The 26,902-nt window shown below is 41.8% G+C and overlaps 1 protein-coding gene across 2 annotated transcripts in view; it reads left to right on the top strand.

Moving 5' to 3' along the window:
- The window catches only part of HTR2A (5-hydroxytryptamine receptor 2A), a 66,015-nt gene extending 39,435 nt beyond the window's left edge, over positions 1 to 26,580 (top strand). For both annotated transcript variants that reach the window (XM_061434591.1, XM_061434592.1), the window contains exon 4: positions 23,206 to 26,580. In XM_061434591.1, coding sequence (XP_061290575.1) covers positions 23,206 to 24,005 — 800 coding nt within the window. In that variant the 3' untranslated portion in view covers positions 24,006 to 26,580. The remainder of the gene's footprint in view (positions 1 to 23,205) is intronic.
- Positions 26,581 to 26,902: the final 322 nt, after the last annotated feature.

The following is a 26,902-nucleotide window of genomic DNA, read 5'->3' as shown; positions in this document are numbered from 1 at the left end:
TCCATAAGGTTGAAGGACAGCCAAGCCCCACATCCATTTAGAAGACTCATTTCTATTCAGAACCCTGCAATTTTTACCTTCAGTTTCATAGGTTCATAGCGAATGAAGTAACATTCTTACATCTTTACTTCCTATCTGTCTTTGTTGGGAAAAAGAGAGGTTAAGCTATGAGGTTTATTAAGAGTTCACTGGAAAGATAAATGAAGCACTAGGTACAACTTTATTTCAAGTCCTTTCTAAATCACATATTAGGTTGATTAGAAAGCCATGAGGGATCACTGTTTTATTTTAATGAGAGATTTTTATAGAGAAGAACAATTCAAATTGAGTACTTTTACAAGGAGGTTAAGAGTCATATTGGTAGGACACAAATGCCTGAATCTTGTTCTTAACCCATTATTCAGAACACTATCATTTTTCCAAGAGAAATTTATAACCAGAGATGAAGCAGGACAAAAGATTGCTTTGTTCTACCCTGTTTTGCCCTAAAATCCAGTCTCTTATCTTGAATGTCAAAAAATAAACCAGCAAGGAACAAGTTGTAAGAATAAGACAATGGTGACTAGAGGAAAGACCATTTTTCCCCAGAGCCAGGGTTGTTTAAGACTTTTGGGGACTAATTTTTAGAGGCTCCATCCACATAAACTTAAATATGTAAGTTTTGTTCAATGTGGCATATTAAGGTAGCTAGGTAGCCAGCTCAGCACCGATAGTTAGACGTTACTTTGCATAGACACTAGATGTTCATTTTGAAAAGGTTACATATTTGTATTTTGGATCCTTTTTTCCAGGTCTTATAATTTTTATAGGCCCTTCAGAACACTAAAAGGTCTCCAACTTCAGACCTTTTTAGGGAAAGTAAGCTTTGCGGTTCTGTCCCCAGGTACAGTTTGTCTGTCTATATGGAATAGAGAGCAACCAATATCATAAGGAAAAAGCCAAAGAAAAAGGTGGCCAGGATACCCCGTAGGGAGCCCCTTCCCATTCCAGACAAGGGAGAGACGACCCTCCATACCACCCTAATGAGGTTTATTTAGGGGTCTCACACACAAAGAATGTTCTATGTTGGATCATGTGACACTCACCTTTCCGAAGATCAAAGATGGCTAAATAGCAACATTTTCAGGCTTCACCCTAACAATTCAGTGAGTGTCCTTGAACCTAACCGATCCATAGCATCACTTCTCCCAGGAGGCAGAGTGAGGGTAAAGGGGTGTGTTACTTTTCTAGGCTGCCATACCACAAACCGGTGACTTAAATACATTTGTTTCACAGTTCTGGAGGCTAGCAGTCCAAAATAAAGGCCCGGGCAGGACTGGTTCCTTTTGAAGGCCGTGGGGGAGAGAGTGTTCCATGCCTCTCCCCCAGCTTCTGGTGGTTTGCTGATAATCCCATTTATTCTTTGTTTTGGTAGATGTACCATCCAATCTTTACCTTAATCTTCATATACTGTCATCCCTGGGTCTGTCTGTCTCTGCATCCTAACTTCCCCTCTCCATAAGGTCAGACATACAGAATTAGACATAGGGCTTATTCTAATGACCTTCTTTGAACCTGATCAAGGAAGTCTATTTTCAAATAAGGTCATGTTCACAAATACTGGGAATTAGGACTTCAACTTATTTCCCAGCAACACTCTAGCTCATAACCTTAAAACTGGGGCAGGTTGCAGCAGGTGGGGGGGGTGGGGGGGTGGGCAGGCAGAAGGTAATCTATGATCACTTGACCAGAGACCCTGATCTGTTTTTCCCTTGAGCGTTATCTAATGTTAATTTTATGATCACATACCTGAACCTAGGAGTCTCTGCTGACTTCTCTTATTAGTGACGTATACCATAAAATCCCCGGACAACGCCTAGATAGAGCTGAAGTAGGGCCAGACCTGGAATAGTGATATTTTATTCTAATAGAGGTTCAGAAAAAAAAAGAGAAAGAAAGAAAAACCACCACTATTGGAAGTCCTAACAATAAAAGTCAACTCTAGCAGTGTCTGCCTCGAGCCAGTACAAGCCTGAAATAAGCTAAATAGCTTATTTCTATTTTGCTTCTAAATAGTTCTGCAAGTTCTATTATGCGCCTTCTTGTAAGCTAACAAAAAAGTCTAATTAACTAAATTCTAACAAAATCTAATAAGCAATCCCAACAAAAGGGAACACTAAAGGTATGACTCACAGCCACCAAGAAACACCTAAGCCATTTGTAACACCACCTGCTCGAAGATTCTCTTATTCTCAGCACACTGATCCTCCTATAACACATTAATGTTTCCGTCCTCTTCACACCACAGGAGTTCAAGTTCAGCTAACACCTGTGGGCATCTCCTGAAAGATGACAGTGCGGGGGAGGGAGGGTCTTTCCACTTTATCACATTAAATCCTCACAACAACTCTGAGGGGCAAACTTGTTAGGTAAGAATCAAATCCCAAGGCTTCCCTGGGGGCTCAGTGGTAAACAATCCACCTACCAATGCAGGAGACATGCGTTCAATCTGGCCAGGAAGATCCCACATACTGTAGGGCAACCAAGCCCGTGCACCCCAACTACTGAAGTCCATGTGCCCTAGAGCCTGAGCTCTGCAACAAAAGCCACTGCGATGAGAAGTCCGCACACTGCAACTAGCGAGCAGCCCCCTCTCACCTTTGCTGCAATGAGAGAAATGCCCAGGCAGCAATGAAGACTCAGCACAGCCAAAATAAATTAAAAAAAAAAAAAGAATCAAATCCCAGACTTGGCACTGTGTCCAGAGTCCTGAGATTCCACCACCATCCACCCACCCCCCAACCTAATAGAAGATACACGTGGTACTGATGACCACAACCCGTCCAGCTTAGTCTCTCAGGCTGGCTCCCCTTTATTCTTGCAGGTGTAAAAGTAAAGAAGAGCCTCAAGGTGCTGTTACAAAGGCAGACCCTTTGGAACTGGAGACTATCTCTTCCCAGCCTAGCAGAAGAAGGTTATTAATGACTCTGAGGACTAGCATCAAGGCTACGGCAAACCTCTAGGAAATCCGGTCATCAGGTCCACACATGGCAGACACATGATCTAGAGAGGAAAGCAGTGAGAGCGACAGACGGGGTAGAGGGCCCCCTTAGGGTCTCCCCACCACCCTTGGCAGAGGCTGCTTCCCTGGTGACCAGGCAAAGCAAAGAAACTGCAACGTCCGCCAGCGCCTTCTCCAGCCAGTGGGCTTGTTCAGGCCAACCAGGGTTGAGGCCGCAGAGCTTGGCCTCCACAGCACATGAGAATCACCTGTGGAGTTTTAAAATCTTCTGTCTTGGGCCTCACCTGGAGCTCAAGCTCGGCCCAGGTGTCAGTATCTTAAAGTTCTGAGATGTTTTAAACGTGCCCCAAGGTCCAGAACATTGAATGAAAGCACGCGGGAAGCAGGGGAGCGGTCAGCTGGTCCCTGAGCTTTCTCTCCTCCTGCTTCTCCCAGCCCGAGGGCCAGGGGAGGGTGAGCTAGATCAGCAGCCCATGCAGGTGCTCATAGAGGCATCCAGGCAGGCTATGGACAAACGGGAATTTGGGGCGCACATTTTAATGCTAGAGATTCTCTGCACTAAAGTCCTTCTTCCTTCCCAACCAAAATCACCAGGAGGCATATGGGCTAGGGTGTGAGCTGTGTAACCCCTTCTCCTGGTGTCTCCGTAAGCTGCGGCACAAACTCAAACAAAAGATACTTTGGCCTATGAGAAGCAATTCGATAAAGGGAATGCGTCCCCCAATCTTTACTCAGTAATTCAGAGGTAACACAGCATATAAAGGAACAACAACAACCACGCAGATGGATATGGGCAAAAAAAAAAAAAAGGCGGTAACATAAGAATCCTCAAGAACTTTATAAAAAATAAAAAAGCCTTACACTATTATGAGAAAATAATAAGACAACTAGTTACAAAGATATGTAACATGTTCATATTGGGATAATTTGACATCGTTAATAGCACAACTTAAGATACTAGTTTTCCCCTAAATTAAACCCACAGTTTCAATTCAAAGATCAAAAGGATTGGAGGAACTTGACAAAGTTGTTGTCACTGTTTATGAGAGAACAAAATCCATACACCATGGCTTGTCTGAGGAAGAGGAAGGACCAAGGACGGAAGGCAGTGCTTCCCAACCCCAGCCTCCCGCCTGTTTATTTCCCCCCACGTGACCACAGCTGTGAATGGCACTTCAATAGCATAAATAAAGGTGAAAAACAAGGCCGCTTTTCATATTCTGGAATAGTTTTCTTCCTCACAGGAGAGTTTAAAAATTAACACAGGAGCCTGGATAAGCATCAAAACTCGTGAAGTTTTGAAGGATTCATCAGGTGAATCCCACTCCAAACACACAAAAGCAATGCCATTAAAACAATGAGGGCAGGGAGGGCTGTGCACAAGCAGAGGCTGTGTTCATGAGCTGGAGAGCTCCCCCCACCCATTGACCATCTCCCTGAATGTGCTGACCTACAGCAATACCCAAGTATCCAAGCAGGAACTGCTCCAAGCAATGTGTATCCCTTTCTGGGGCTGCAGTAATAATTGTCACAACTACGCAACAGTTTGGTCAAGATTTTTTAGGAAACCCATGAATGTATTACTTCCAGTTTCAGGTAGAAGTCTAAAATAGGTCTTACCAGACCGAGTCAAGGCATCAGCAGGGCCACATTCCTTCAGGGAGCTCAGGGACAAAGTATCACTTCGCTCCTTCCAGCTTCCAGAGGCCAACGGCTGCCTTCTTCAAAGACCTGGTCGCTCTGATCTGACCCTCCCCCTCTCTCTTCCACTTTAAAGGCTCCTGTGATTACAGTGAGCCCACCTGAATGAACCGGGATTCTCGCCCTGGCTGAAGGTCAGCTGACTGGCATCCGTAATGCTCACCTGCAACCTTAACTCCCTTTCACTGTGAAACAACGTATTCAGGTTCCAGGAGTTGGATGTGAGTATTTCAGGGCATCATTAATCTGTCCCCCACAAAATGTTTCAGTGCAAAACTTTAGTGGGCTGGAATTAGTTAAACCATGTCTCTGCTACTGTCACAAAGTTTAGAAAAGCAGTGAGCATATAATCAAGAAGTTCACAGTTTACTTGGCCATATCCGCCACTACTCAAATGCCCAAAAGGTTGTTAAAAGGAGGGTCTCTCTCCCCCTTAGTCTAAAACCATCCTACCCTTATAAACTAAGTGAAAAAGTGAAAATGAAAGTCACTCAGTCTTGTTCGACTCTTTGCTACCCCATGGACTATCCATGGAATTCTCCAGGCCGGAATACTAGAATGGGTAGCCTTTCCCTTCTCCAGGGGATCTTCCTGATCCAGGAATCAAACCGGGGTCTCCTGCATCACAGGCAGATTCTTTACCAACTGAGCTATCAGGGAAGCCCACAACTAAGAGGACGACTGAGGAATTTTTCAGAAGTCCCTGTTTCCATGGTATGGAAGTTATCTATATGAGAGTCTAAGTCAGTCTTCTGGTCTGACTTATTCCAAGAAGAGTTTCAATTTTAACATGTAACTGGCAAATTAACTTCTTGGACCATAAAGACAGCTTAGTGCCAAAGAACTGATGCTTTCAAATTGTGGTGTGGACTCTTGAGAATCCCTTGGACAGCAAGGAGATCAAACCAGTCAATCCTAAAGGAAATCAACCCCCGAATATTCACTAGAAGGACTGATGCTGAAGCTGAAGCTCCAATACTTTGGTTACCTGATGCGAAGAGCCGATTCATTGGAAAAGACCCTGATGCTGGGAACGATTGAAGGCAGGAGGAGAAGGGGATGACAGAGGATGAGATGGCTAGATGGCATCACTGACTCAATGGACGTGAGTCTAGGTGAACTCTGGGAGTTGGTGATGGACAGGGAGGCCTGGCGTGCTGCGATTCATGGGGTTGCAAAGAGTCAGACACGACTGAGCAACTGAACTGAACTGAACTGAACTGAGGTTCTGTAAGGTATCAGTTTAGCAGTACAGGGACAGTGACCCCAAGAACATGGCAAGATGAGAAACCTATAAGAGATGGGAGTAAAGAAGAATCCACTTAAAAACACTTTAATTTTTTTTTTCCACCAACAGGAGATGCAGTTTATTTACACCAGCAGCTATGGGGGCAGGGCAAATACACAATACAAAAAAAAAAAAAACGTTTTAAAGCTCCAAACCTATGCCAAGCTAATTGAATAATGAAAAATTGGTCTGGCGTACAGATGTTTTGTTTGGCTCGCACAGTGTGTCTTTTCCTTAATTGAACCTGATCGTCCTTAGACACTGTTCCGCTTACCAAGCGCTACTCTTCCATCTTCTTATACTCCAACACAGAACTCAGTTATATGACTACACCAGTGCCCTATGCATTCAAGTTCACACCTGTTAGTATGTAATTTCCAGAATGATCTATGTATTAAATAGTTGAGCATGTGCTGACTGCAGGGATGACAGAGAAAGAGGACAATCATAGGAAGGAAGAGGAAAGTAGCAAAAAAGCCGGGAATTCCAGCACTGTCATCTTTGAAATTCCAGCACATGTCATCTTAGGGCATTTCCCTGCCCCTAGCCCAGTGACAACAGCTGCAAACCGCACCATAGCTAGGTCCGGTGAGATGGGTATCTGGCATAGTCATAGCTGGCCATCTCTTCCAACAAACCTTTCTGTATTTGGAGAAATTCCCAAGAGGCAGAACTCAAATTCCCAGCCTTCCTTGCCGGTCAGACATTGGCTCATGGCCGAGGTTCCTCCAAAGAGCAGCATTTGGCAAAACTGTGATATGGAAAAGAGCAAAGTGAAAAAAACAGAATGTCTTTGCCAGCATGGAGGTAGCTGAGGTGTCAGGTTCCCAGTGGCAACAGAATTGAGTCCCTGGTAGAGACATGCCATTGATGAAGCAGGAAGCTCTGATACTCAGTGGATGAGGAAAACAGAAGTTTCCTCATCATACCAGGTCTGCAATGAAACTTTGGTGGTTCCAGCCACAGCAGAGATTTTCACATAAAATGAAGGACTCTGCACATTAAGAAAGGCTGTTGAACATTTTTCTCTGTTATTTCTGTCTGCTAGACAGAATAAGACTTAACAAGTTAAGACCTAATGTTTACTACCAACAGTAGAGCAATTCTCATTTATAGTCCTCATGAGAATTCTTTAATGGGGATACTATTAAATAATCCCCCATTTTATGGGAGAAAAAGCTCAGATGGATTAAGTGGTTGGCTTAAGGTCACAGGGGATCCAAACTTGAGTTTTCTGAGTTGAAGCTGGTGGCTTTTTCTTCTCTATCAGTGGTTTTCAGTGTGGGTTCTTTCTGGGACACTTTCAGGAAGTCTAGCCAAGCTAATACTATTATCATCACCAACATCATCATCGTCATCAACATTGTTATCATCATATCCAAAGGAAACGAGATCACTGTCCTGAAGAGATGTCTATAACCCCACGTTGTTTGCAGCATTATTTGCAATAGCCAAGATATGGAAACACCTAAGGGTCCACTGGTGAATGGATAAGAAAATGCAGTGTGTGTAGATATAGAGGGAATATTGCTCAGCCACTAAAAAGGATGAAATCCTGCCTTCTGTGACAACGTGGATGGACCTTGAAGGCATTATGCTAAATGAATGTCTGGTAGAGAAAGACAAATACTGTATGACCCCACTTACATGTAGAATCTAAAATCATTGAACTTTTACAAACAGATCAGAATGATGGTTACCAGGGGCTGAGGGTTGGGGGAAATGAGAGTACAAACTTCCAGTTATAAGATGAATAAGTTCTGGGGATCTAAGGTACAGCGTGGTGACTGTAGCTAACAATACCATATTGTATATTTGAAAGTTACTAAGAGCACAGCGCTTTCGTGTTCTCACTGTACCAACAACAAAATGGTAATTTTATGAGATAAAGGATGTGTTAAACAACCTTATTGTGGTAAACATTTTGCAAACTGCATGTGTATCAAATCATCACATTATATACCTTAAACTTACACAGTGGTATATGTCATATATCTTGATAAAGTTGGGGAAAATAAGGTGTCGTTTTCTCTTTTCCCTTTCATTGTTTTATGAGAGTGCAGTGGAATTTTCCAGAAGATGCATGGCATGTGATGTAACAGGCTGAAGCAGAAGCATGTGTGAGAATCCAGCTGTCTTCCATTAAGTCAGACATAAAAGAAATTTCCAAAACTGCAAAACAGAGCCATTCTTCTCACTGTTTTATTCTGGGAAACATAATTATTTTTCATAAAAATGTTATTTATGTTAATATGTAATGGGTTATTAGTTTTGTTTTAAAATGGATTGGTAAATTATTATTCTCAGTGTTCTCAGCTTTCTTTTCTAACACAAGAAGTATTTATAGATATAACCCACAGAAACAAAAACTCTTTGGAGTCCCTAATAATTTTTCAATGTGTGAAAGAGTCTTGAGACCAAAATATTTGCGAATTGCCATCCTGCATTGTCGTTGTTAAATCACATAGTGGGTTCTGACTCTTTTGTGACCCCGTGGACTACAGCCCACCAGGCTCCTCTGTCCATGGGATTTTCCAGGCAAGAATATTGGAGGGGCTTGCCATTTCCTTCTCCAGGGAATCTTCCCAACCCAGGGATCAAACCTGCATCTCCTGTGTTGGCAGGTGGATTCTTTCCCACTGATCCACCTGGGAAGCCTGCCATCCTGCATTATACCTGCCTTAAAAAAAAATCAAGATTTACTTTAACTGCATTTTAACAATTTGATGCCAGGGCTAAACCTAGATTTTCTGCCTACACCTCTGTATGCTCTTCCTCCCTAGTCTTGATTTGGATTGATGAGTTCGTGAATGACAGCCAGAAGTCTTGAATTGCAGTGATTATAGACTTAAGCACCTTCTTCCTGTCAGTTCCGAAAGTACCTAGTTCTCTGTATATTCAATTAATATTTGATCACTGGATGAATGACTAAAATAGGTTGCTATCACAGAGAGAGGAAATGCTTCTTGTCGCTGACAGGCATGTGCCCTTTGTCCTGAGTTCACAGTTGCATGCCAAACACAACTGAACTCAGCCCTGGCCAGTGCACCCTGGCAGGTGTACTACAGCCATGTATGTTCAGCAATAGTATACCTGCCCCTCTACCTTTGGACTTGACCCCTGTCCAGAGTCTGTTGACCCACAAAACCCAGCTTAACCACACAGTGTCCTACACAACTCTTTCCCAGAGACACTAACCCACAATGACCATCACGTTCTGACATCGCGTAGGAGGGTTTATCCACATCACCGGCTTCTCCTCTTGGTCTCATTCTATCCTACACTGCTCTCTTCTTCTTTATTTATTTAATTTTATTTTTTAAACTTTTTTATTTTAATTGGATTATAGCCGAATAACCTCAAGTATTCTTGCCTGGAAAATTCCATGGACAGAGGAGCCTGGAAGGCTACGGTTCATGGAGTTGTAGAGTCAGACACGACTGAGTGCATCAGATCAGATCAGATCAGATCAGTCGCTCAGTTGTGTCCGACTCTTTGTGACCCCATGAATCACAGCACGCCAGGCCTCCCTGTCCATCACCAACTCCCGGAGTTCACTCAGACTCACGTCCATCAAGTCAGTGGTGCCATCCAGCCATCTCATCCTCTGTTGTCCCCTTCTCCTCTTGCCCCCAATCCCTCCCAGCATCAGAGTCTTTTCCAATGAGTCAACTCTTCGCATAAGGTGGCCAAAGTACTGGAGTTTCAGCTTTAGCATCATTCCTTCCAAAGAAATCCCAGGGCTGATCTCCTTCAGAATGGACTGGTTGGATCTCCTTGCAGTCCAAAGGACTCTCAAGAGTCTTCTCCAACACCACAGTTCAAAAGCATCAATTCTTTGGTGCTCAGCCTTCTTCACAGTCCAACTCTCACATCCATACATGACCACAGGAAAAACCATAGCCTTGACTAGACGGACCTTTGTTGGCAAAGTAATGTCTCTGCTTTTGAATATGCTATCTAGGTTGGTCATAACTTTCCTTCCAAGGAGTAAGCGTCTTTTAATTTCATGGCTGCAGTCACCATCTGCAGTGATTTTGGAGCCCAGAAAAATTAAGTCTGACACTGTTTCCACTGTTTCCCCATCTATTTCCCATGAAGTGATGGGACCGGATGCCATGATCTTCATTTTCTGAGCTTTAAGCCAACTTTTTCACTCTCCACTTTCACTTTCATCAAGAGGCTTTTGAGTTCCTCTTCACTTTCTGCCATAAGGGTGGTGTCATGTGCATATCTGAGGTTATTGATATTTCTCCCGGCAATCTTGATTCCAGCTTGTGTTTCTTCCAGCCCAGCGTTTCTCATGATGTACTCTGCAGATAAGTTAAATAAGCAGGGTGACAATATACAGCCTTGACGTACTCCTTTTCCTATTTGGAACCAGTCTGTTGTTCCATGTCCAGTTCTAACTGTTGCTTCCTGACCTGCATACAAATTTCTCAAGAGGCAGATCAGGTGGTCTGGTATTCCCATCTCTTTCAGAATTTTCCACAGTTTATTGTGATCCACACAGTCAAAGGCTTTGGCATAGTCAATAAAGCAGAAATCGATGTTTTTCTGGAACTCTCTTGCTTTTTCCATGATCCAGAAGATGTTGGCAATTTGACCTCTGGTTCCTCTGCCTTTTCTAAAACCAGCTTGAACATCAGGAAGTTCACAGTTCACATATTGCTGAAGCCTGGCTTGGAGAATTTTGAGCATTACTTGAGTGCATACACATAGCCAAATAACAATATTGTGATAGTTTCAAGTGGATAGCAAAGGGACTCAGTCATACAGATACATGTATCCATTCTCACCCAAACACCCCTCCCATCCAGGCTGCCATATAACACTGAGTAGAGTTCAGTGTGCTATACTGTAGGACTTTGTGAGTTAATCCATTTTAAATATTGCACTGCTATCTTTCTAAAGGCTTCCCTGATAGTTCAGTTGGCAAAGAATCTGCCTGCAATGCAGGAGACCCCAGTTTGATTCCTGGGTCAGGAAGATCCGCTGGAGAAAGGATAGGCTACCCACCCCAGTATTCTTGGGCTTCCCCTGTGGCTCAGTTGGTAAAGAATCTGCCTGCAATGCAGGAGACCTGGGTTTGATCCCTGGGTTGTAAAGACCCCCTGGAGAAGGGAAAGGTTTCTCCCATCCAGGCTGCCACATAACATTGAGTAGATTTCCCTGTGCTATACAGTAGGATTTTGTGGGTTATCCATTTTAAATATTGCACTGCTGTCTTTCTAAATCACCTGTGTCTATTTCATTTTCCCTGCAAGATCTTAGGCTTCACAAAGGTTCTCAAAGGTCTTCTGTGGTATACTCAGAGTCAAGCATAGCGTCAAGGACATTATAATAACTGCTATCTTAAAAGTTTACAAGATAATTCAGACACATTACCTTGTTTTCTCACCAAGGCCCTATAGGTAAGTTAGGGAAGGCCTCTTTTTATTATCTCCACCTTACAGAGAAAGGCGTCACAATTAAGCCGTCTTCGGTCACCCAGCTAGTGACTGACAGAGTCAGGATGCAAACCCGTGTCTTGTGATGCCTTATTCTGTGTTTTCCTCACTGTCTTGTGCTACTTTCCTAATATGTAACCTGTGTCATTTACCTGAAGGAGAACTTTGAGAAAAACAACAACCTTAGATCTAGGTTATGAATCAGAACAGACAGGAATAAACCCAGGTCTCCTGATTCTCCCTCAGACACTGCGTTTCTCAGCATCTTTTCCCTGTGATTATAGCTGTTGAGATGGTCAGCTCATGTGCTGGTTAATCCTCTATGTAGTTTTCTCAGAAGGTATACAAGTTAAGGATCCCGGAATTATCTGATTTCCCTCTCTCTGCCCTAGGTGGCTAACTGGTAAGCTCATGTATTGTGTTTTTCTGGCAACAATGAAGGATAACATTATTAAATAATCCAGTAAATTCAAGTTATGTCTATAAGAATTATTATTATAATTTACCTTTGTAATTCCTCATCTTTTCTCCTCTTTCCATCCATTCATTCAGTCAGTCCCACAAGCATTTGCCCAGACCCACGTATGAGCAGCACTGCGTTAGCTACTGGAGGAACCTGCAATAAGTAAAACAATCGATGTCACATAATCAATTATCATAATGAGATTATCATCTCATGGTTGAAATGGCAATTCTAGAGAAAAATTCTAAGGCATTAGAAGGGTGGGTGAGCTCAATATAAATGATTTATGGAGGTGATGAAGGTCTATAGCAATGCTGGAGATGCAGAGACCTGGGTCCGATCCCTGGGATGGGAAGATCGCCTGGAGGAGGGCACGGCAACCCACTCCAGTGTTCTTGCCTAGAGAATCCCATGGACAGAGGAGCCTGGTGGGCTACAGTCCATGGGATAGCAGAGTCAGACACAGCTGAAGCAACTGAGTACACACGCTCACATAAAGGTCTGTAAAGGAAAAAGGCTCTTATTTTGGACAAAAACAATTAGGGAAAGGCTTCATACCAGGGGTGTCTTAAAAGAATGATGTCATGAGATACGTCTTAAAAGAAATGTAGACTATGGTCTGGGAACATGATCTCCATCTATAGCCCCCAGATCACCCCCAAATCATCATACAGTCAAAGTAAAAACAAATGTAGCCACAAGACAAGTTGCCTTGCTCCACACACCCAGCCAGCTGCCACCCAGGTCCTTGCTACAGAGAAATTCTGGAGCCCCCCAGGAGCTGGCAGAGCATTTCAGGGGAGAGAGTGGCACTGGAACTGATCTGGGGCAAAATGGAGAAGTGAGACTGTACCTTCCAGATTCTGCGTACAGAGCATCTTCCTTCCCCAGAGGTGCTCAAGGCTTTTACGAACAAACCAACGTGCTTTAGATACAGCATTCCTCTCTGCCCTGCATCCCCAGATATTCTCAGTATTTCTCTCCTACAGTGTGCTTCTTTCCAAGGCCTGTGCCCTCAGGAGTCTCTCCTGCTATGCACTTCTGTGTTTCCACAAGTTGAGCTTGGATTAATAGGTAACCCTCCGAGGTACTGCAGGTACACAGAATGGGACCCCTTGCTCCAGCAGCGGGACACCGCCATGCCCCAAGTACGCCACTGGAAGACACAGGTGGAGCAGGCAGATCTACTAGCTGAAGAGTCAGTTCAGTTCAGTTCAGTTCAGTCGTGTCCAACTCTTTGTGACCCCAAGAATAGCAGCACGCCAGGCCTCCCTGTCCATCACCAACTCCCGGAGTTCCCAAACTCATGTGCATCGAGTCAGTGATGCCATCCAACCATCTCATCCTCTGTCGTCCCCTTCTCCTCCCTCCCCCAATCCCTCCCAGCATCAGAGTCTTTTCCAATGAGTCAACTCTTCGCATGAGGTGGCCAAAGTACTGGAGTTTCAGCCTCAGCATCAGTCCTTCCAATGAACACCCAGGACTGATCTCCTTTAGGATGGACTTGGATCTCCTTGCAGCCCAAGGGATTCTCAAGAGTCTTCTCCAGCACCACAGTTCAAAAGCATCAATTCTTTGGTGCTCAGCCTTCTTCACAGTCCAACTCTCACATCCATACATGACCACAGGAAAAACCATAGCCTTGACTAGACGGACCTTTGTTGGCAAAGTAATGTCTCTGCTTTTGAATATGCTATCTAGGTTGGTCATAACTTTCCTTCGAAGGAGTAAGCATCTTTTAATTTCATGGCTGCAGTCACCATCTGCAGTGATTTTGGAGCCCAGAAAAATTAAGTCTGACACTGTTTCCACTGTTTCCCCATCTATTTCCCATGAAGTGATGGGACCGGATGCCATGATCTCGTTTTCTGAATGTTGAGCTTCAAGCCAACTTTTTCACTCTCCTCTTTCACTTTCATCAAGAGGCCCTTCAGTTCCTCTTCACTTTCTGCCATAAGGGTGGTGTCATGTGCATATCTGAGGTTATTGATATTTCTCCCGGCAATCTTGATTCCAGCTTGTGTTTCTTCAAGTCCAGTGTTTCTCATGATGTACTCTGCAGATAAGTTAAATAAGCAGGGTGACAATATACAGCCTTGACGTACTCCTTTTCCTATTTGGAACCAGTCTGTTGTTCCATGTCCAGTTCTAACTGTTGCTTCCTGACCTGCATACAGGTTTCTCAAGAGGCAGGTCAGGTGGTCTGGGATTCCCATCTCTTTCAGAATTTTCCACAGTTTATTGTGATCCACACAGTCAAAGGCTTTGGCATAGTCAATAAAGCAGAAATAGATGTTTTTCTGGAACTCTCTTGCTTTTTCAAGCCACATGTAATATCCTTTACAGTTCAAGATATGACATAAAGAAGACAGAGAACACCACATGGCTGTGTCAGAATCGAGAAAGGTGAATAATGACATTAAGACCAGATCACAGAGACCTTACCGAGTGGCCTCGAGCACTAGGGACACTGTTCCTGCCACGCCTTCTAAGCCCAGAGGCCCGGAAGTGAGTTGTCACATGTGAAATTCATTCTTCAGGCTTTCAGAAGGAATCACTCCAAAACTCGATCCCTTTTTAAACACATGGAAGAAAAGATATAGTTCTTCGAAGATGTATGTTGGGCAGAGATGAAATTTTGTAAATAAACCTTTGCTCTTGAGCACATGGCTAAATATACGGTCTAGAAAAGGACACTTTTCCATTGATGGATAGTGTGATGTCCACTTATTATCAATACAGATGACGAGTTGAATGAAAGAATTTGAAAAGTTTCTCTGTTGTATTCCAACAAGAAAATGAGACTCTGATCATTTTTTTCAAATTCCATCATATCATTCAGATTCTATCTGGGCTTCATGACATATGGTCAGGTGAAGAAGGTGGTGGAAAGACACCAATCTGCCTGGGATGAGGCACGTGGATGGACTTCCAGGTGAACTGTCCACAGCTGAAAACACACCTTCAGCAAGTCAGAATGTACTCTCTTGACCTTTCAGTGCAAGATGGTCACACTAAAATCACAATTTCATTGGGGCTGAGGGTGGGGGGTAAATCAAGAGTTTGGGATTAACATATATACACTATTATATAGAACAGATAATCAATAAGGACCCACTGTATAGCACAGGGACCTCTACTCAGTATTCTGTAATAACCTACACAAGAAAAGAATCTGAAAATGAATGGATATATGTATATGTATAACTAAAGCACTTTAGCTGTATACTTAGTAACTATCTTGTGGCTGTTTAGTTGCCCAGTTGTGTCTGACTCTTTGCAACCAGATGAACTGTAGCCCGCCAGGCTCTTCTGTCCACGGGATTTCTTCCCAGGTAAGAATACTGGAGTGGTTTGCCATTTCCAGCTCCAGGGGATCTTCCCAACCCAGGGATCGAACCCGTATCTCTTGCATTGGCAGGCAGATACTTTACCACTGAACCGCCTGGGAAGCCCTAAATCATCTGTACACCAACATAAAATAAAAATTAAATTTAAAAAAGCACAACTTCTGGGCTATAAACACAATGGAAAAGGAATGAGGGTCAGAAGAGCAAGAGGTCACCTTTCTAGGAAGCAAGGACAGGGAACCAAGACCACCAGCTTGGGCGGTGAGTGCACAACTGCATGTCCCGCGGGCAGACTTGGATCATTCCTTCCAAGAATCGTATATGGACTGGGGCAGAATACAAGCTTGAAAGGCTTTTTGGACATTTAGTCATAGTAGTTAAAGAATTGCGACAAAGACTTGGAGCTTAACATAATAACCTCACTCAACACTTTTTTCCCCCAATTAACTACTACTCTCCATCAATTCTTCACGTTGCCTTGCTGTTTGCTGCAGGAAGTTGGCCTGAGTCGGTTGGAAAATTAATAGATTTATTTAATGAAGGCAAAGGGCAGAATTGTTAAATTTTACTTGATTTGGTTTTATTTCACAATCAACACTTTTTACTGCACTTTTAATCCTATACATCTTGGGTTCTTGACACCGGTTGTAGATTAAGATCAGCTAGGTGTTCTTTTGTTTTAATAATAATGTCCTAGCAGGACCTGAGCATTAGTATTGTTCAAAGTACTAACGTCAGAACTTCTGGGAATGGAGCCCAGGTGATGAAATTTTCAAAAGCTCCCCAGGTAATATTAATATGCACACAAGGTTGAGAATAACTGCAATACAAAAAAGAAACTAGGTATTGATTATAAGGATTTCAGTTTTTAAATATCTGTCTGGCTTCAAAGATAATGTCTCACTAGAGAAAGTTTCGACTTTGAGAGTAAAGAATGAAAAAGAAAGCATCAAGGTACGGAGGATCATTGGGGATTGTGTGTGTGTATTCTATAGGTAGGGCACTGATATAATTTAGGGGTTATTAACAGCCTTGGGAGCAGGAACTTTTCTGATAATCTAATTAAGGCTCTATCTTCTCTAAAACAATGTACATATACATAAATTTTGGAAATGTTAGGGCTATCACCGTGTTCCTACAACCAATGTTAAGGACCTCTGATACAGTCATAGACTGTTACAACTACCATAAAAGGAATAAATAAGCAAGTAAAAAAAACAGCTATAAGAACTGAGAAGCCTAAGACTGGGTCTTGATTTTGCCCCCAAATTGCTGTGTGATTCTAAACAAATTACCTAAGCTTGCTAAACCTCAGTTTTTCTATAAAGTGAAATGTTTATCTGCCTATAGGGCAGTGTGGATAACATTTTTACAATTTTGTAAAAATAAAATCAATTCAGAGTAAATGCATAACTGTAAAACTACTTTGAAAAGCTACAGTTTATTAATAGAGATATGCAGGGGGCTTCCCTGGTGTCTCAGTGGTAAGGAATCCGCCTGCCAACACAGGAGACATGGGTTCGATCCCTGACCTGTGAGGATCCCACATGCTGTGGAGCAACTAAGCCCGCATGCCCCAACTACTGAACCTGGGCTCTAGAGCCCGGAAGCCACAATTACTGAGTCCACGTGCTGCAACTACTGAAGCCAGGGAGCCCCAGCGCCTGCGCTCCACCGACGGCAAGAGAAGCCACCGCAATGTACTCGTGTACTGCAGCTAGAGAGTAGCCCCTGCATGCAACTAGAGAAAAGCCCAAGCAGCAGTTAAGACCAAGCACAGCCAAAAATAAATAAATAAATAAGATCATTTAGGGAATAAAAAGAGATATTCAGAATTTATCTAAGAAGAAACATACAATTTCCTGGGTAACTGACATGCATATCTGGCTTTCCCTGTTATGTACACCTGCCTCGTTAGCAGACCATCGATTTATAAGGAATTCAGCAACTCTTGAGCAGACTCAGAGCTATATTAGAAGCTCTGTACTAGAAGGATGGTCAGTCCCAGCGCCGATTGGCCTATATATGCAACCTATCTCTCCCTACGCTACGATGGGTAGCCTGCTGTTACCATGTGTGGTGTTTTCTGTCAAACTGCTAGTAAATCCATTCATATTACTTAAAAAAAAAAAAAAACTCATGTATTAAAATGCAAAGGAAGACTAGTAGTTTCAGGAGAAAGAAACCTATGAAGCAAAATTTGGTCTTTGAGGCCCTGGGGATTCCCAGTGGCTCCCTATCAGAGAATCTCTGCTTCTTATTTCACAAGGAAACACTGTCTCAGAAATACCTTCAGACCCAAGGTATTAAAGTGTAAAAATCTAGGACTGAGAATAAAGTTTGCTTTTCACAGTCAGTGCTGCAGAGTTAAGGCCATTCACCCTGACTGTGGTAAGATGTTAACCAGAGGGGCAAACTTTGTATGCAAATTCTAAACAGGGTTACCCTAAAAGAAAGATCACCAGCCGAAACCTTCATGTTCCTGGGTGTCTAAGGTTCCTATTCACTTCATTGTCTTAGTCTTAATAAAAGGAAATAAGCAATGCGCAAGGAGGATCTGATACTGATACTGAATTTCGTTGGCTGTTTTCCACTCCTCAGAAAAATATATTAAAATGCAGAGTAGCTCGAACTACTGTCTGTCTGTTCATAAAGGAAAACGCTTTATGTGCAGAAATTTCAAGTGAGAGGAGATCTCAGGTCTTCAAAAGCAGCTATTATCAAACAAAGCAACCAGAAAATTAAAGCACTGTAGACGGTTCCGACCACAGTCTCGGCTGTCTGCCAGCGTCTCCATCTCTCTTGGTAGGAGCGTTTTTGAATTGCTTATTGTGTCCACAAAGTCTCTCTGAGTGTTCTGCTTCTTTGACGTAAAATTCCTCCCCCTCCTTTACAGACTATTACTTTAACTGTATAGTTAGTCTCTCCCTAAACCCCTGTTTACCATCTGCTCTGAGCGAGGCACTGAGAAGAACGGTATCTGAGAGCATTCAAGGTGTTTCTGTTACACGTAAAGAGGAATGGCCATTAAGGACCTAAGCACTTCATTCTGTCCCTCCCAGCCAAGGTCCCCCGAGTCGAGGACCCACCTGTGCCTCTCGCCCCACCCACTTTACAGTAGCTCTTCACCCCAGACCTAATGGAGGAATCTCAGCTTCTATGGTCATTCCTCTCCCTCCCTGACCACAGAAGTTGGGCCATTCTGGAAGGGTGTATGTATGAAAGAGAGAGAGAGAGAAAATGTCTTCTCCCCAAACAAGGACACACATTTGAATTCCAAATGATTGAAAATGATTGAAGAATTTGGTCTCTTAAGCAATCCTATATTCTGGTTAATTGAGAACTGCCACTTATATAAATTACCAGGTCACATACAAATAGGGCAAGAGGCTCTCAAGGTGGTGACTTCCTCTGTATTAATCAGGAAAATGCACAGCTAAGAGTTGAATAACAAAATAAAACACTTTTTTTGGATGGTTGGTATTTTATTTATGTGTATCATGACAAATCGTAATGGCTGTAATTCATCACATTAGAGAAGCAATCAACAGTTCTAGCTGGACAGAATTAAAATTGATTGAGACCCTTCGTCACCCTGGCAGAAGATAATAATTACATCATTATTTATTAACTATAGAGCCAATAGCCAACAGTCTTTTTAATTTCTTTTGATTTAAGATCTAATATACATTAAAGTGGGCTTCCCTGGTACCTCAGTTGGTAAAGAATCACCTGCTATGCAGAAGACCCTGGTTCAATTCCTGGGTCGGGAAGATCTGCTGGAAAAGGGATAGGTTACCCTCTCCAGTAGTCTTGGGCTTCCCTGGTGGCTCAGCTGGTAAAGAATCCACCTGCAATGATGGAGACCTGGGTTCAACCCCTGAATCGGGGAGATCCCCTGGAGAAGGGAAAGGCTACCGACTCCAGTATTCTAGCCTGGAGAATTCCATGGACTAGATAGTCCAACAGGTCACAAAGAGTCAGACACTACTGAGCAGCTTTCACTTTTTCATACATTAAAGTCCAGAATATACAAGCAAAGCAAAATATGACAAAATTAGGGGAAAATCAAGTGAATGTATTTAATCTGAATAATCCTGGGAAAAGGCTGCTCTTGTGTTTATGTCCCATTGGCAGAACAGCTAGTCTGCACTGAACACTGTCCTGGGTCCTCTGCATCTTTGGTTCGTTTTCTCCTCACCACATCCATAGAAGCATAATGGTTGCATCCATTCTAAGTAGTGAACAACTACACTAACAAGGATTGTGTAGATTAATATAGAAAACACCTTATATAGATAGTGCAAACACCTAGAAAAACAAAACACTTTTCCTAGAAACCGCATCTCAACTTGCAAGGGAGCAACAGAGACACAGACACAGAGAACAGACTTGTGGGCACAGTGAGGGGAAGAGGGTGGCACGAACTGAGAGAGTAGCGTGAAAACACACGCATTACCACGCGTAAAATAGGCTGCCAGTGGGGATTTGCTGTATGACACAGAGAGCTCAACCCAGTGCCCTGTGACGATCTAGAGGGGTAGGATGGGGTGGGAGGTAGGACGGAGGTTCAGGAGGGAGGGGACATATGTATACCTATGGCTGATTCACGTTGATGTATGGCAGAGACCAGCACATTATTGTAAAGCAATTATCCTCCAATTAAAAACAAGTATTTTTTTTCTAAAAAAAGAGTCTTTTGAAGGATAAGCAAAACTGTTACGTATCCAAAACGTCAGAGGATGTTCCTGTTGGAACCACATTTCTTCCATCTCTTCTTGGCCCACAGCATGTTCCCAGAAACAGGCCAGGGACAGAGAGGAATGAAGGAAATGAAGAGTCATTGTGCACACCGAGTGTCCTTAAGAAGAGTTCTGATGTCATTTATCTCCACCTTCCAAGAATCCTGGGATGGCCTCGCACAGACAAGTGACAGATACTGTCGGTTCAGTCTGTGACCATAATGGCCAATGTCACTGAGGAAGATCTGCGTCCAGCATTACAGTAACTCAAGCTGATGTACCCTCCTTGCAAGGATGGCCAGTGTGAGGTGATGTGAGGTTAGGACAGTCCAATCCCTGGTTGGATGGAGATGAACTCAACGGAAGTTTTCCGTGGATAGCAAGAGTCAAGCAAGCAGTAGCTCCTGGCATGGGAATGAAACTGTTGTTGGCTGGTTTGTGACCACTTATTAGACTCTAAATGGTGTCAGAAGCAAGGACCAGGGCACCCCCTGTTATACAGTTCTGAAGGAGCTGAAAACATGGGCAGGAGATAGAAACTTTTTGCTGACTTTCTCTGGGGTGCTGCTGTGGTTTCTACCCTTCATGAAGGAAGCAACCTTAAACTAAGCTATAAAGAGCATTTGAGGACTTCCCTGCTGGCGCAGTGGATGGGAATCTGCCTGCCAAAGCCAGCGACACGGGTTCCATCCCTGGTCCGGGAAGATTCCACATATGCAGAGCAATTAAGCCCATGTACCACAGCTACCGAGCTGGCGCTCTATGAGCCACAACTACCGAATCTGTGTGCCGCAACTACTGACCCCCACTCACCTAGAGCCTTGCTCCACAATGAGGGAAGCCCTGAAATGAGGAGCCCGTTCGCCGCGACAAAGAGTAGCCCCCACTCGCTGCAACTAGAGAGAGCCCACACAAAGCGATGAAGACCCGGCACAGCCAAAAATAAAACAACTAAAAAAAAAAAAAGAATATTTAATTATTTCTGCATCATCCTGATCATCCTGATTCTTCCTTTATGACAAACACATGATTTCCTGGCCTGACCATTCCCAGACCAGAAAAGGAAGACATTCCCACTTCCCCAAAACTGCACAGTGATGGTGGTGGCCATCTGGCCTAACACCATGGAAGAGAAACTAGCATGATTAGAGGCCAACTATTGCCTTTATTCCCTCTGCTCCTTCCTCTGCCTGAGCCTAACAACTCTAAAATTTCCCCAAATTTGAGTGAAAAGGCAACTTGACCATGGACTCAAATTCCCATATATTTGGCTCATTCTGTCCCCAAATCTTATATGTGTCAATAAGAAAAGCCCGTGGCTGCTAATTTGTTTGTAATCCACCCTTCTGAATGCTTTACTTACAAAATTATTTTTAAAAATGTATAATACCTTTTATGGGACATTAGGAATGTGGATACCAACTCTGTATTTAATAATATTAGAGAAATATTAAATTTCTATGTAGGAATGGGAATGGTATCATGATAATATCAGGATTTTTAAGAGTGCATGGCTTTTATAAACACACTAAAGTATTTACAGATTGAATGATATGATGTCTTAGATTTGTTTCAAAATAACATGGGAGGGTTGCAGCAGGTGGGGATATGGGTGAAACAAGATTGGCCTCCAGCTGATCATTGTTGAAGCTGGGTGGTAGGCTCATTGCGCTGGATTTTGTGTTGTGGTGTTTGTATATGTCAGAAGTTTTCCATAATAAAAATATTTAAAAAAAAAAGAATCAAAACAGGTTAAAGTTACTTTAAATTCACATTAGAAAATCATATTTTTCAAAAATGATTAAAAATAGATGTAGTTATATGATTTAACATTAAATGAGATTTAAAGCTATACATAAAATATTGCCTGCATATATATATATATATATATATATATATATATATATTTACATATGCATGTAAGTGGAAAACTAAAACTACGGAAAAAGCAAATTATGGGTGCCCCTGACTGGCAAGAATACATATTATTTGTAACTTGTTACTTTTTTTTTCATTTTCCTAATTTTCTAGAAAGAAATACATTAAGTTTTCAATTTTATGAAGTTATTTGTATAAATCATGCTCGTGATGCAGAAGGTGAAAAACAGAGTTATAGAACTGTACATGAAATAGAATCTGAATTTGTTTTTAAATGTGTGTGCATGGTGTGTGTATATGTATCTAAAACATCATCAAATTGTTAATGATGATAATCTCTGAGTGATGGCATCATCGGTCTTTTTTTTTTTTTTCTTGGTCTGTTTCTTTTTCAGTTAATATCTTTGTCTCAGTCTGTTTCTTCTTCAATCAATAAGTATAATGTTATAATCAGAAAAACATAGCATAAGAAAAGTAATTTATTGCTATTTCTTTATAAGTAAAGGATTGTCTATGTAGGACAATATAAATATAAGGAACTATGTAATGTATACTTAATGAAACAGATAAGTAAGTCCAAGGGAATTTTAATTCTCTTTGAAAGTATATGTTAAGCCTTTATTTTTTTAATTTTATTTTATTTTTAAACTTTACAATATTGTATTGGTTTTGCCAAATATGGAAATGAATCAGCCACAGGTATACATGTGTTCCCCATCCTGAACCCTCCTCCCTCCTCCCTCCCCATACCATCCCTCTGGGTCATCCCAGTGCACCAGCCCCAAGCATCCAGTATCGTGCATTGAACCTGGACTGGCAACTCATTCCATATATGATATTATACGTATTTCAATGCCATTCTCCCAAATCATCCCACCCTCTCCCTCTCCCACAGAGTCCAAAAGACTGTTCTATACATCAGTGTCTCTTTTGCTGTCTCGTATACAGGGTTATTGTTACCATCTTTCTAAATTCCATATATATGCGTTAGTATACTGTATTGGTGTTTTTCTTTCTGGCTTACTTCACTCTGTATAATAGGCTCCAGTTTCATCTACCTCATTAGAACTGATTCAAATGTATTCTTTTTAATGGCTGAATAATACTCCATTGTGTATATATACCACAGCTTTCTTATCCATTCATCTGTTGATGGACATCTAGGTTGCTTCCATGTCCTGGCTATTATAAACAGTGCTGCGATGAACATTGTTAAGCTTTTAAACAACACTGATATAAAGTTGTTCTAACAGCCACCATTATGCAGTAATGCTCTTGCCTTCATATACTCACTTCCTTAATAATCGTGGCTCATTTTCCGTCCATCTCCAGGTATATCCATGCCAATACCAGTCTTTGGGCTCCAGGACGATTCCAAAGTCTTTAAGGAAGGGAGTTGCTTACTCGCGGATGAGAACTTTGTCCTGATTGGCTCTTTCGTGGCCTTTTTCATTCCCTTAACCATCATGGTGATCACCTACTTTCTCACCATCAAGTCGCTCCAGAAAGAAGCCACTTTGTGTGTGAGTGATCCTGGAACACGGACCAAATTAGCTTCTTTCAGCTTCCTGCCTCAGAGCTCCCTGTCTTCGGAAAAGCTCTTCCAGCGGTCCATCCACAGGGAGCCAGGCTCCTACGGCAGGAGGACTATGCAGTCCATCAGCAACGAGCAGAAGGCTTGCAAGGTGCTGGGCATCGTCTTCTTCCTGTTTGTGGTGATGTGGTGCCCCTTCTTCATCACCAACATAATGGCTGTCATCTGCAAAGAGTCCTGCAACAGGGATGTCATCGAAGCCCTGCTCAACGTGTTCGTTTGGATCGGTTACCTCTCCTCAGCAGTCAACCCGCTGGTGTATACACTGTTCAATAAGACCTATAGGTCTGCCTTTTCCAGGTATATTCAGTGTCAGTACAAGGAAAATAAAAAACCATTGCAGTTAATTTTAGTGAACACTATCCCGGCCTTGGCTTATAAGTCCAGTCAACTCCAAATGGGACCTAAAAAGAATTCGAAGAAAGATGACAAGACGACAGATAATGACTGCACTATGGTTGCTCTAGGAAAAGAGCACCCTGAAGATGCTCCTGCAGACAGTAGCAACACAGTGAACGAAAAGGTTAGCTGTGTCTGATGGGCTGGTTGCCATAGCAACCGTGGAGGGCAACACGGAGTCCGTTTTCCCTCTCTGGGAGGGGAAAAACATTGGGAGACTGGAGAAAATTAGGCCAGTCTAGTGGAACCAACAATAATATCTATATGCCTCATTTTATTCTGTCAATGAAAAGCAGGGTTCAATGCCACAAAACGTGCACTTCAAAAATATTCTGACAGCATTTCAGCTGTGAGCTTTACCGATATCATTTTTAACATTGTAAATGATGTGTCTTTAAAGTAATTAGCTTTTATTGTATAATTACAATGAGGCCATAAATAAATCTAAATTATCTTCTATTTTCAAGTGGAAACCTCGCTGCTATTTTGTCAATTGATGGCATGAGTTGGGTACCTTTTGCTGTAAATAAAAATAGCTCTAAATAGTGAAATATAGGTTACATATAATGGCCTCTTACATAAAGAAAAATTCTCTGTGAAACTTGCCATGATACATATTTTGAATGACAACAACAAAAAGACCCTAAGGACAGTGTTAGGAAATCTGTATTGCTATGATACTTAAAAGAAACACTTGACAACTTTTTCATTCCTGCTTTTTCATAGATGCCATTTTGAAATATTCACAGAGCTGCTGGCATTTGCTGCACTTCAAGTTAATTCTTCTCCAAAGTGAACAAGATTTGAAATGTTATTTAGTAACTATTGCTGCTTTCTCTTCTACTACTCCTGCTTTATTCTGAATTTCCAATGTGATCTTGTTTAGTGTTTGCTCTACTAGGTAAACCTATCAAAAGGATAATCAAACATTACCAGATACATTTCTAGAAATTGCTTCTCCTAAACAGCACCGCAGAAGTCTTTGGTATCTTGCCCGTTAATGACTGCATTGTGCATGCGCTCCTCTGAGCAGTAAAGCAGTATTGATGTAACTATCAGGATTGAGGAACAAACTCAGGTTTTTTGGCTACTGACTGCAGTAGAGTCTTAGGTTTGTTTGTTCAGTTGCCCAGTCTTGTCCAACTCTTTGTGACTCCATGGACTGGCATGCTGCAGTCCATGGGATCTTGGGACAACTCTGTAAAACTCAGTGATCCTCCTGTTGGCATCCATTAGGTAAATCAATGCTTTCAGATCAGTGTATGTGATTTACTTAAACCGCTCCGTTTTGGATTCACAATCGGTGATTGAGTGTACACTACGTGTGAAGAAACGCCCTAGGTATAAAGTTATAAAAATAATTAAAACAAGATCTTTGCCTTTAAAGACAAATAACCTAATTACAATGGTTCTTATCAAAAATAGTAATTAACAGACATTTAGAGAACCAGTTCAATTTATTTCCTTCTCATCTGGCTCAGAAACAGGTTTGTCTCCGCTCTGAGGATCGTCTTGTCAGTTTCCTGACCGTTTGCCCATGAATACCCACCAAACGAAGGAGGGGGAAAATACCACTGAAGGTCAAAATCTGCAAATTAATTCAGGAATACGCACTTCAACCTTGACCCCCAACTCTGACTAACAAATACTGAGCGAAATTTTTGCTTCACTTTCCTAAAAACAAGCTCATTTATTACTCACTGACGCTGGACTTCCTACCCCTAAAAAAGTGGTAATGTAATATTTTGTAGGAAAGTTTGCTAAAGAGACAGAGATGAACAGCAGTTAATTCACCTTGATGTTACATTACTCTAATTTAAACTGCACTTTCTTATTGGAACAGATGTTAGATATGTTATTACAATACTAACGCCTCTGTATGAGTCAAAAACAGTTTTCTGCTCTACGACATTTCAAAAAAATCCTCTATTTGAAACCTAAAGAATGTGGGAAATACCATTGTGTAATTTGGAAATGCATTTAGGGCTATCCTATTAATAATTATGTTCTTTTAAGTACATTGAAAGGTACATTGAAAGGTGTCTTTTTCAAAGCTAGAATTTATGGTAGGCTGCTAATATCTAGGCTCCATTTGAACTGAACTATTTTAATGATTATACCATACTGATACAAAGGTTAAAAAGTCTCTGCTCTAATGTATTTTGCCTTAGTTTATAACTCTGTACATCTCATTATATAGTAAAGACTACAGATTCTACACCCATATTCTCAATCTTGGTCAGAATGAACATAAATACTGCCTGATATGTCTTTTGACTACGTATATATTACAAATGTGTCTGTTTTTCTCTCCATAATTATCTCTTCAAGTGTATATAGACAAACATGTATCTGTATACTTGTACAGACATGTTCCCATGCACTTTATTCAATATTTATATATTTATATGGAGGAAAGCAAGAGTCATTACTGAAAACATTTAGTATATACACATGTGTGCATGTTTGTATCATGTCAATTTAAATGTGAATTTCATGTTCTAAGGTTTCTATGATCTTCCATTGCTGTCAAAGCAGATTAAAATGTAACAGAGGTGTCAGCTCTTTAAATAAACTGGAAGTTGACCTAATTTTGTGGGAAGACTAACACAATTCAATGAGGGTGATGAAAGCACTGTTCCTTTTACATACTTGATTGATCCTAAATAAAATGGTAATTTTAGGCTCTTTGTTAAGTCTGGGGATTTTCAAATTACTACGTTTTGTGGGTGTTTTAGTTTTTTTTTTTTTTTGGCCCCATCACACAGCTTGCAGGATCTTAGCTCCCTGAACAGGGATTGGACCCACACCCTTGGAAGCAAAAGCACAGGAATCCCAACCATTGGACCACCAAGCAATTCCCACTAAGGCTTTTTAACATACCTCTTACTCCATTGAAATAGTCCTTGACTTATTTATGGATCTGTGATTAAAAGACTCATTCCTAGTCAATATTAAAGTAGAGTGACCAATCTTATTTTACTTTAAGTTGAATGGTAGATTCTTCCACATTTAAAGAAAAGAATTAAATGTCAT

The sequence above is a fragment of the Bos javanicus genome, chromosome 12 (genome assembly GCF_032452875.1).
Source record: "Bos javanicus breed banteng chromosome 12, ARS-OSU_banteng_1.0, whole genome shotgun sequence".
NCBI classification, from domain to species: Eukaryota; Metazoa; Chordata; class Mammalia; order Artiodactyla; family Bovidae; genus Bos; species Bos javanicus.
Note: the sequence above shows the minus strand (reverse complement) of the source record. Positions and strands in the feature narration are given on the sequence as shown.